Below are 13,013 nucleotides of genomic sequence, written 5' to 3' on the forward strand. Positions count from 1 at the left end.
CAACCTATTCTTCTTTCAACACCGTTCTTCCTAATATGATCCTAAATGGTGGAATCATTATCAAAACAACCTCATAATTAAATTTCTCTTAAGATATATTTCTAATTTTAGGGATTACCCTAAACCCTAAATAATGCAAGTTGAAGAATGAGAAGAAGATGAAGAAGAATATGCATAAAAAGAATGAGAAGAAAAAGAGAAGAAGAGAATGAAGAGGAAGAGACTCACAGTGAGGATCAAAGGACCGGCCGGTCGGGATTCGCGAGAGGAGAAGAGTTGCGTCGCAGCTTGGATGTTCGCTCCCGATCACGCGAGCTAAGAGAGAAGATGAGAATTAGGGATTATACTATCTTAAAATCACGGTGGGCTTTGCCGGCTGTTTAAACCGGTGCTAATTGCACGGGTTTAAACCGCTGCAATTGTATGTTAAATCAGGTGCAAATGACAGGTTTTGACAGCATTTTTGAAACCGCCGCAAAGAAATGATGCGATAAGGGCTGATTTTGGTATTGAGAACTACTATAGTAAAAAAAATTGAAACAAAACGTTAACGAAGGGACAAACCGTTTTCAATTTTAATAATGCTTAACAATTAAATTTATTTTTTGCATTAATAACAAACATTTATGGCCGAGAGTGACCTTCGATCTTTTCTCTCGTTCACAAGCATATATACGTGAAATGGAGAAAGAGAGCTGAGAGCCAAACACACACATATAGTGAGAGCCAGATAGAGAGAGAGAGAGAGAGAACAGCAGGTAAATTATCAACCTTCAAGTCTAATCTCATTAACATTATTGCATATCAACTGATCCACATTAAGACTGCACACTCCTCTAACAACAATCTTATTACTTCATCAAAGAGTACACACTACATAAACTGAACCTACCATATTACCCGAAGGCTTCAGCCAGCTTACAAACCTTGAATCATATCAGAATCTAACCTAAATAATAACATAAATAAAATCAAATCAATCAAGAATATCTTAATCCAAATTAGTATCTAACAAATGAACAAGCTAGCCATGCTTAGAGCCATCAACTATCGCTATTATTACTCCTCTCAGTTCCCATTAATCTGTCTTAAAAGTAAAAATAGTATCCATGCTGTTACTGCTACTTCCTGAATTGAACATAGCATCTGCAAGATCAGCGACCGATCCTTCCCCTTCCCTTCCAGTCCTGACAGGCGGCGCCGCCTGCTCTGATGGACCCGCATGAGCTCTGCTACTCTCCCCTACCTCATGCGAGCTGAGAAAAGGGCGGGACGGTGCCTTTCCCTCGCTTTCATGTTCTTTCAAAAACCAGCTGCTAAGCTCAATCGACGTGGAGAGGGGAAAAGCCGGTGGCGGTGAGGCTCCGGTCATTATGGCTACGTTGCCACTCATGCTCTCATTTGTCGTCGGCGTCATGGAGGGGAGAATCAGAGGTGTAGGGGAGGTTTGGCACGTGTGGTTTCCGCAGTAGGTTATCTCGTACGTGTTGGGGTCGGCGTCGAGCCTTTGAACTTTTCTCTTGGCCTTACAGCCATAGAAGTTCCTGTGGGTGCAACGGAAGTAGCTCCTGCGAACAAAACGGTGAATTATTGCCATATGCCATTGTTGTTGCAGGGATTTGATGTGAAGTTTGCAGGAATTAGGAGGGAAATCTCATATTAGCTAGGGTTTTGATTTCATTGTAATTAAAATGAAATTGCAGGAAATATGAATAAATGATTTTTTTATTGAAAATTTGATAAGTAATTTCTAGAGAAAATTTAAAAGAAATTTTACTTTTCATTTCCTCTACAATTCCATAAACTAAAGAAAGCCGAAAGCTTTGGCTGCACCAACTTTTGTGGTTAGGGAGAAATTTATTGATTATTTTATTTTTCTTATTTTAATTATTAAAAAATTGACTTTTTTTAGTAAGAAAATATGTGTGCGCTATAACAATGATCCAATAATTTTATCTTCTTGCATTTCATTAAGGTTGGATAGAAAATTGTGAATGAAAAAAATATATTTATTACATTTCCTGACTAAATATAATTATCTCTTAATTACAAAATAAATAGAGCTTTAAGACAATTTTTAGCTGAATTTTGGAAAATAACATGTAGAGTTAAAAGTGGATGATCAAAACGAACTAGCTCAGATGGCTTTATAATGCTATAATTGACCTGATTTTATTGTAAGAATCCACATGTTGGATGGTGAAGAAAGATTAATAGCCAAATTAAATACTATAAAAATAAAAATATTAAGATAAATGCATAGTATATATATATTCAAGAATTATTATATGTAAGGGTTAGTAATAAATCTATTTAAGACAATTTGTTGAAGATTAAGTTTATGTTTGGGATAGCTTTCTTACGGTTTTTAAAGTAGTTTTTTAGTATAAAAATTTTTCGTTCAAAAATATTTTATATGAATACGTTGTTTTAGAAAGCATGAAGAAAGCTGCCGCAAATACAACCAAAATTTTTGTGGTTAAAAAAAAAAGTAAAATAAAAGGTAGAAATCTAATCTATATATAAGGAATAGAAGAAAAATTGAATAAAGATAATATGAGTATAAGTTTTGAAGAAAAAATATTTTATAGTGTAGATTATTCATTATCTCACGCTGCAATCAGCATAAATAATGGGTAAAACTAATGATGTATTTGATGATAATGAAGATGAGAGGAAATGGATAAAAAAAGTTTGATTAGCTTTGAAAAGTTCTTAGTTTTACAGTATCTATAATACCAGTGTTTATAATATAAGAGATATGTTTTATGGACTCAAATCCTCAAAAAAATTTCTCATAAAAAATTTAATTGATGAAATTTTTAAATATTATAGCTAAAACTTTAATACTAAATTCTTCCACCATTAGGCATTAAGTATATGCTTAGGCACTCAATTTTTTTAAACAAAAAAAAATCCTGATAAGATTTGCCTCCAAGCTTTGCGGAAAGAGCGGCAGATAATTACTTTGACAATAAAGTAAACCGTTTACCTGGGAAACTTTGACCCAAGAATGGCTTTCTGTCCATATTTGCGCCACGTGTACCCATCATCCGGTGGAAGTTCCAAATTTCCAGTGCGAAGCGCGGGAATCCTCACCGTTCGTGTGTCGCCGCTGTCCCTCCTGCTCGTCAATTTGCCAAACTTAGTTCCGAAGCCAACGGCCATCCTATAACTAATTTTTTAAAGTGCAAATTATTACATCTAAGCCCTCGTGATTTCTAAAATTATTAAAATTAATATTTCATGCAAAAATTTATATTGCACTATTTTTAAAATAAATTTATTTATTTTTTAATCCGTTAATATAAGTCACCGTCTAATGAAAACTCCCTACAAATTTCAGTGAAAGTGTGGAAAGAAAAAAAATAAAGAAAAACACAGGCAGTTTGAATTTTCAACCTTCTTCTAGATGGCCGTTGACCCGTTGACCCGACAGGCCCGCCCAGCCTTCCACCATGCCCTGTTTCCGCCTCACTCACGACCACCACTGCATGCTCTTGCTCGCCGCCGGCGAGCCTCCCACCACCACCAACATCGGCGAATTCCACTGCCGCAATTGCAGCACCCGTTACCTGAATATCCAATCCAAACTGCGAAAAGGCCATCTGGCCCGTTGGCATTGAGTCCGGATCATGCAAATGGCTCCAATCCTCCATTATTCTCTCGCCAATGATCAACTGACCTGTGGGATCGAACGAAGAAGAAGAGCCCCCCAAGCAGCCTCGGAGATCGTAGACTACCTTGTTGAAGGCGAGGGAGACCTGCTCGCAAGAGGCGAGTAAGACGTTTGGATTATTCGCAATATGAGGAAGGGAGGACTCGAGCTCTCGAGAAAGCCTACAGGCCTGAAGGACTTGGTTAAGAATTTCGTCCATGGCTGCACTTTGAGGTTTAATTACTCTGTTTAAGGTTTGTTTGTGGATGAATAATACAGTAAGGGAGAGCTAAATAGAAGGTGGGGTTTGATTAAGGTTGTGTTCAAAGGGTTAGGGACCGTTTTGACACGTTATGAAGAATGAATTGTGTTTAATTTGTGAAGGAATTAAATTGAAAAACATAGTGGAGAGAGGCATTGGATGGACTTAGTCATGGTCCATGGGTTTTGTGGGGATCTCAGTCTTGGGTCTTTGAGAAGACCTTGTGGGGGCAAAAGCTTCTCTGTAGTAGGAAGGATTTTTTTTTTTGTTTACTGAAAGAATCTGACCATTGAGAAAGTAGAAGTTTCCTACACTAAGAAATTGATTTCAAATTTCACAAACTTCCTCAAAAACATCTTAAATTTAACATTTAAATGACTGAAAATAAAATGAGTACTGCAATCTGCTGGTGCGGAACTGACTTTTCTTTTGAGCGTGTGCAAAATAGGACTGTAAAATGTATAATTTTATATATGGAATAGTTAAATGGCAAAATAGTTAAAATATTTGTTTTTCTAATAAAAAAAAAGATTTTAGGAAGAAATTATTCATCTTGAGCTCTTCCGAATTTCACCCCTGACAATGCATGCAATGGCATGTTTTCTGTTGGCTTATTTGCATGTAAATGATCTTATTTTTCCATTTGCATATGACCTTCGAGAAGGTTATGTAGAACTGAGCACACAGAAAAGGTTGAAGGCGATATTGTATTAGTTTCTATTACGAAAAAGGGATTATTAAATTGAAAGCAATTGGTTTCCTAAAAATGCGTAAACGATGCAGAAAGAACAATTATAGGGCTGAAATTAGAATTCGATCATGTTAAGAAAATGGAAAAAAAAATATTAAATTTATTATTTAATTGAATATAATTAGCTATTAATATATTTTATATTCCATAAACTCTCTCATAATTTCTATATAAAAAAATTATTTTGAATCATACTCAAATAAAAAAAAATTATATTACGTGCTTATAATGAAAATGTTAAAATTTAATAAGAGCTTCAGCTGGGTATCATCATTTTATAATTGTCTGATTTTTCCTGTGTTTCCAGAAAATGGAGATTCAAACTCTTATGCATGCGGACTTAACACTTAACACTTCTAAAATAAAATAAAATAGTAATGATCTTCGTACAGTGCTACCATTTCTTCATAACAGCCATATTTGTGAGCTCTTTTCGTTATTTGTTTAAAAAATACTGTTACCCCACGGGGTTTAGCTGAGTTGGTGGACGAACGTGATTGGGAATCCCCCAATTTATATTTGATTCCTCTCTCATGCGGCGCGACTTTTTAAATGGGGAGAAAATAATTGTGTGACTCTGCACCTGTGGGGTTGGTTGCTTGCTTGTAGGCCCATCGAGGGATTAGTTATGCTGCCATGCACCTCCTTTCGGGGTGACAACGTGTAGATACCCCGTTCAAAAAAAGAAAAAAAAGAAAAAAAAACTGTTTCTTAACTTCTTAGCAGGAAGGAAATTTACAATAAATTCCAAAAGTTGATCAAGTCTCAGTTCGCACACCAAATAAGACGAGCCAACTTAAAGCATCATGTACTTGACTAATTAAAACAAATCTACCTATCACTTCTATGTATTCTTTTTTCATTTATTTTGTCATACAGTGCAGGTTTTACAGTGGAGTTTCGTTCATTATCATTGTGAGACAATATGTGCAAGTCTAATACTCGTTGGGTTAGTGTGACTAATGAAAATTTTTTCCTAATTCTAAGCAAATCAAAACTTTCATAATAATAGCTACAGAAAAAAATTTAGTAGTTTTGTACTTTATAATTGTAAGAGAAGTTTTCTCAGAAATGAAAAGGGTAATGGCTAATAAACCCGTGGTGGTGTGAATGTGAGGCGTTGGAAGTGAGTCTAAACTCTAAAGCTGCCAAAGAAGCATAGGCTGATTTTGTGGCCTTTGATGATTAGAGTGGACACTCATTTTTGTACACTAATGGTCATTTGGATCTAATTGAACAAATTATTTTATAAACTCAAACCTTATTTTTTAAAATCTCCTCCAATTTGACAGATTACTTATGTCACGCCCCGCGATTTAAAGTGAAAAAATTTCTTTTATTTTTATTCTTTTTCGTACTATTATCTTTTCAATATCATTCTATTCATTTGTCAATTAGATCGATAAACATATAGAGATGATTAATTGCATAACAGAAAATAAGTAAACTATGGAAAATTAACATAATTCGCATTATTATGGTACTCAATATTTACACTCTATCGTGGTAGAGCTCAAAATAATATATACAATAGCTTTCATAGACTACAAAAAATAGAAATAAATCAGAAGAACCGAAAGAAAACTAAAACATCACTATAACTAAATTTCAATCAACAGACTCCTTACAATTACCTTAAATCATATAAAATCACATAATGATCAGCATGAAAGCCCAACAAGTAATTAAAACCTTACAACTGAAATCAATGCAATACGAAGAAAAATAATATATTATAAATCATATAAAAAAATTTATGCATCAATATTTATATAGCTTATTTGTATTAATTTTTCAATTTATAACATATCACATCTTATAAATCTAGTACATCACCAGCCACAGTATAATTAAATAATATCAGTGTTAGTTATAACATTAATAACAATATAAGTATTCTCATTATATCATTCACGATATTAATAATAGTAACAGTAGTTAGTAAAAATAGTTTACAATATAAACTACAATGTAAGTAATAATGAGTAATCAATTACAATAATCAATATTAGTACAATATTCAGATATTCAAAAGATGGTATCTTGATCTTTATCTTACACTTATGTCTTCCAATCAGTCACCCCTTATGACTTCAAATCAATAAGCTCTTATAACTCCCCTTGAAATATTTGATAGTTTCTCTGACTCCTTATAACTCACAATCGGTACATATTAAATGTTATACGATGAAAGCTTAGGAAATCATGAGATAATATAGTTTTAGCAGATTTATGATAGATAAATTTATAGAAATCAAAATCATCAAAAATAAAAGTAATGGATTTCACTTACAACAAATAGAACAATTTATGTAATAGGAATGATGGATGGAAACGTCCAAAAAATAACTTTCTCTATCCTCTTCCTCTCCCCTCTCCTTTTCCTTTCCAAGCATGTCACGGCCGAAATAGGGGATGTGGCGGCACTGAATTACTTTAATGTTTAGGTTTAGAACAAAAAAATATATAAAATATTATTAGTGGCCTACCCAGCACTGCAATGCAAAGACCCAACGCCGCAACATTGCTTGTCAAATCAAAATTTACCATAAAACATAGAATCAAATGCACAACGGCATTTTCTAGCATCGTTATGTTCTCAAACCTAGTGATGTAATGCTCATAAGTACAGAACTGAAGCGACCTAGTTCTGACAAAAAATTAAAATTTTATATTTTAAAATTATTTTTATTTTCATGTTATTACAACTCGTTAGGTCATTCAAGAATTCTCATTAAGAGAATTCACCAACTAAAATTTGTCAAAGGAATTCATATCTTGAAAATTTTCAAAGAAACTTGTCTTCACATGGAATAATTCAAATTGGGAATTTGTCCTTAGATCTTATCCTCAATGAGAACTTTATCTTACATAAAATTAATTAATCTTCAATGGAAATATCTGCTCAAACAGAACTTGTCATCAAACAAAACTCATCCTCAAACAAAACCCATCCACACTAAGAACTCATCCTCACACAAAACTCATGCTTAATGGATACTTAACCTTTCACAGAACTCGCTATCATTGGGAATTCATCTATGTATAGTACTTATCCTTACAAATAATTCATCATAACTTAGATAATTACTATAGTTAACCGGATTGTCCACTTCACAATAATCTTTGTTATGTAATTTGACTTATATTACTCAAATTTATCTATCCATATAACATTTTTTTTTTCATTTTTTTCATCTATCCATATAACATTGAACCTTGACATAATCATATAATTAGGGGACATTCAATAATAGTTAGTCAAACTTTGATATATTTTGATTAACTCATGTCATATGAGATTTTGTTTCATAACATCAATCTAATGGAGATTCTCAAAACTTCTTTTTCATTCATCCATGTAAAAGCTTATTTCATAGTTATTATTAATAAAATTATGGTATCACCCATCAATAAATCTTGATTTAGCATTATTTTAGGTATGCGAGCATGGATGATGCATAGAATAAGAAGTCAAGCCACATATATAGCATATTGAAAAAATTGATAGTTTTCATAGGATGCACAAATGCTCAATATGATCTCATCATTTTCGTTTGGGACGACTTTCTTATTGCTTCTTAAAGTAACTTTTTAGTAAACAAATAAATTTTTTATACTAAAAAGTTGCTTTAAGAAACAGTAAGAAAGCTGTCCCAAACGAAGCTTAAATTAGATGGAAGACCATTTGATGAAAATGGCCAAAGAAATATGAATACATTTATGCTCCTCTAGTTCATCCCAATTGAGAACATTATTGAACTTATTTACCTCATCATTGAAAACATCATTGCTTACACACTCCATAACCAACACATCTTCTCTTCCAATAGAAGTGCAACAAAGTCTTTTGACGCCCATGAACGATAAAGTATTTAATATGATCGAAGCTTCTAGATCAAATACTATACAACTACGCATGCAACTTATCTTGATATGTTACTTGAGAGCTTCCACTGTCAACCAAAAAATCTTTGATTCGAACCTTAACAAGAAGCCGCATGAAACACATGAAATTCACGTCAAATTTGGCCAAACGACCAGCCTAGTGACTTTAGCTTTACTCAAAAAAGAACTCGCCATAGAGAGAGCAGATCTTCCCTCAACAGAGGAATTGATTTGAGGTTTTTGGTATTTATTCTTCAAGTTACTTTACCATTAAAAAAAAAGTTGCCTTTTCTCCAAAAAAAAACAAACGTTACTTTACCTAACCTATAAAAAAAGTTATGAAGAACTGACCACACCGAGAGAATTTGAGAAGTTAAGAAAAAGGAAATAATGTATAAGATTATAGTTTTGTTTAGATTATATATTAGTAGATTGTTAGTAAAAAAATATTTTGAATTAAAAATTCTCATACTAAAAAGTAATAAGAAAGCTATTTCAAATGAAACCTATAAGTTTCTTCGTTAAATAAATCTTGGATAAATTGAAAAAAAAAAACACAGTTTTCCAAAAAATTCTTATAGTGGGCTAAAAATGATTAAATTTTTTAATTTTACAATTTGGTTGGATGTAATTACTACCTATATATATTTCAAATTTCATTATTTTTTTTCAAAACTCTTTAAGCAAATAATTTTATTTACACATTCAAAATGAGTTAAAATAGATCATTTTCAAATAATAATAATAATAATGCTCTACTTAAGAAATTAAGATTTTGTTTGGGGAGCTTAAACTTTCTGCAACTAGAATTTTTTTAAAAAAAAATTCAAAAAAAAAGCAAAAATTTACGAAAATGATAAAAAAGTTATCTTCCAAACACATTATTTACGATTATTTAGTTCTAAGGTGCAAGAATGTCAAGATTTAGGCGCTTGGTATGAAGTAAGCGTCGAAGACTAAGAGTTTTGTTTCAAGCTTTAGGTGAATTTTTTATTTTTTTTTAACTTGATGTACTTTGTGATAATTAATGTGAAGTGATAGGAACTTATGTCTCAATTCGATAGAAATGTGTTAACAAGTTTGTGATAGCAATTTTAAATTTAATTGAGCCAATGAAGATCATATGTCACAATTTAAAAGAGAAAATTAGAGTAAGACTATAAATTTAATGATTTTGTAGAAAATTAACATGATCAAAGTTGTCCATTAATGGATCACATTATCTCTAATGGATTCATTACAAGATACATTATTTGGATTCGACGTGGGGTGATCATCATGTTGTTATAGGTGTAGAAAATAAAGATGTTGGTAGTACGTCTCATTTTGAATTACAAGCTATCAAATTGAGCAACCATATAAATGTTGAGAGATACATTTGCTCCAATCAATGACTCTTTTAACTTAGTTGATATACATCAAAATCTTACTCAAGAAGATGTGGGAGCATAATTATATTCGAGTTGTAAAATATTTTCAAAGCTATCGGTCATATTACATTTATTTCGTTCAAAATGTTTACTTATGGACTACAAGATCTTTGCATATATTATTAAATTTATTGATTGAAGCATTTTCTTAAGGGAATTCATTGCTCAGAAATACATATGAAGTTAAAAATTTAATGAAGGCTTTTGATCTTGGTTATACAAAGATACACACATGGCCTAATGATTACACATTATTCTAGGAAGATAAGTCTATCAAAAGTCATGTGGAGCATAAAGATGGGCATTTTATCAAAAGAAAAACATTGAACAAAAAAAAAGTTCAAATGAAGCCTGCTAAAATTGTTCGATATTTTTTCTTAATTCCAAGACTTCTTATATTATTTAAAATAAAAAATTCTACGTGAGAGATGATTTGACATGCTAAGAAACAAAATACATATGGTATGCAACAACACCCAATTGATTCATATGATTGAAATTTGCTGTTGATTGAAACATATTACAGGCCGGAAAACAACATTTTCATACGATAATTTTCCCCTGAAAAATGACTAAAATCCACCAGTATATGCTATTTTGAATGGATTTTCGATGAAAAATTTTTCGCATGAAATAATCTGATGGAAATATTTCCGACAGAAATTGCAGCCAGAACAAATAAAAAATTTTATTCAAATTCTGCCCGATCGAGGCCAGCCCACCTCGCCAACCCGCCTGCCAGGACACCTGCTACCAGAGCCAGCTCCAGCCCACCCCGCCACCTGCAATGCTACCCGCACGCCGCTAGCCCACCAGCTCGGCCGCAACCACTTCTAGTTCCTCTTTCTTGCCAATTCCTTAAAATAAAAACCTTTAGAATTGCAGCACTTTTAACCACTGTAACATATTCACAGTGATCTTTATCGCCGCTATATTAGCATTCGTATAGAATTGCAACGGTTAAAATCACTTTAAAAAATAATAGCTGTCCAAACATGGAGCGCTAGGAAATTTGCTTCCAACAATAATAAATACATCGGATTTAAGCATGTTCTGTGCTCGATTATTACCAAGCTTCTTGATTACGTAAAAAGAAGCATGCAGGCAATCGAATTTACGAGGACGTAAACAATAATTTAACAAAATAATTTTTTGGAAGTGTAAAGAGACTATTGAATCTCAGAAATGTTATGATGGGCAATTACTCAACCTCAGTTCTACCTAGGTCTGCTCCTAAGGAGAGATTGTTGTGTGCGGCATCCGAATCGTTTAGAGGCGAATCTGGACACGCCAGGTCACCTGGATGCACCGGGGTCCAAGTGATGTGGCGCATCCAGATTCACCTCCGGACGAATCCGGACGCCGCATACAATAATTTTCCGCTCCTGAAGGGAACAAATCTATAAATTTAAATAAGATTAATAAAAAAACTTAATTTTTTATTGTAGTATTTATTAATCGGATGTCTCAATATTTTGTTCACATTCAAAGATTGAAAAGAGAGATGAGATGGTTTTATTACAATTAAATCTTCTGTCAAATGATTGCTGCCATCAACACTGTTAATTAAGGCTTTTGCTTCTAATTTTGAAGGCCTTAATATTAATTTGGGTAATGGAAGAGCAAATGATGCAAGGTAAGGCTTCGTTTGGAACACCTTGTCATTGTAAATAAGTTTCATAATGAAATAATATGAGAAGTGGAGGGGAATAGAATAAAATCATCTTAATCAAATTTTAATCATTCAACTATATAATGAACATTGCAAGAATTGAAAAGAAAAAGAAATTTATATTTCAATCATTAAATTATATTTAGAAATTTATATTTATATAGTTTAGTTCACATCAAAAAAAAAAAGGACATTGAAATTTTTTTAATCGAATTTTTTATCTTAGAAAATCTCAAAGTAGAATTTATTAACATGATCATTGTGATAATGAAAAATTGCAGTGGATGAATCACAAATATTTTAATATAGGGGCATAAATTAGATATTTTTAAAATATAATTAATATTTTAATATATGACATGAATATTTTTTAAAAATTTTGAAGAAAGTACGCAACTCCTCATGCCCCTCATAAATCCACACTTAAAATTTTATATCAATATTATCCTCATTAGAAAATATATTTAAAATTTATTAGCCCATTCTAATCAAAATTTAATGAAAGCACTTTAGCCTAACTTTTGTCCTGCTAACACATGCCTGCATCTAAAATAAGAGGACATTTAAACTAATTAAGACAAAATCATACATAAATCATATATGAAAGACTCAAATTCAAGACCTCTTAATTAATAGCCAGAGCTCTAAACTACAGATCAGTATGAGCTACATATCTATTAATACTTTCAACCACATGTTTCTATCCATGAAGAAATTATTACGTGCAGAATCTAGACTATTCGGATTTGTGAGGGAACATAGTAAATACATAATTTCATACATTACTGTGTATTTATTAGGCTTTTGCTGCATTCCCTCATAAATTCGAATGCATCTTACGTCTAAACTCCGCACGTCATAATCCCTCATTTTCATGCATTAAACAGCATGCACAGATTCCACCCTTTCCTTAATTGCTGAGTTTGAATATTGAAAAAGATGAGATCCAAATTCAAGTCCATCTTCTTCTAGAGATGTCAAATTATTCCCTCTGCACTATATATATTGCCTTCAGAAAGGCAACATACATATATTCATCAAAGCCAAACCATAGGAAATCTACTTCATGCTTTATTTTTCTCACCCGATTGCAAGAACACGCTTCAACGCCATAGTCGTTGACCTTCAACCTTGCCAGTTAAGTCACGGTCAATACGACATTATAATATTAACAGTTGCGTATCTCTTTTCTACCTTCATTACATGTAACAAGTTTATATTAATGAAAAGGACTAAGGCCATAATTTTTCCCAAAAAAAAAACAGTTGCGTATCTATCTAAAGCCAAGGCGACCAATTGCGCTCCCCTCACAAAAATAAATAAATAAATAATAAAAAATAAAAAAATAATAT

At 32.4% G+C, this 13,013-nt stretch overlaps 1 protein-coding gene across 1 annotated transcript; it reads right to left on the reverse strand.

Annotated features, from left to right (window-relative positions):
- Positions 1-749: 749 nt before the first annotated feature.
- LOC110105046 (WRKY transcription factor 55) lies at positions 750-3,968 on the reverse strand. Its single transcript, XM_020834403.2, has 3 exons — positions 3,403-3,968; positions 2,993-3,124; positions 750-1,568 (listed from the first exon to the last, which is right to left on the reverse strand). Exons 1-3 carry the CDS (start codon positions 3,876-3,878, stop codon positions 1,079-1,081), a joined length of 1,098 nt encoding a protein of 365 aa, XP_020690062.1. The 5' UTR covers positions 3,879-3,968; the 3' UTR covers positions 750-1,078.
- Positions 3,969-13,013: the final 9,045 nt, after the last annotated feature.

This window comes from Dendrobium catenatum, unplaced genomic scaffold (assembly GCF_001605985.2).
Source record: "Dendrobium catenatum unplaced genomic scaffold, ASM160598v2 fragScaff_scaffold_313, whole genome shotgun sequence".
Classification (NCBI taxonomy): domain Eukaryota; kingdom Viridiplantae; phylum Streptophyta; class Magnoliopsida; order Asparagales; family Orchidaceae; genus Dendrobium; species Dendrobium catenatum.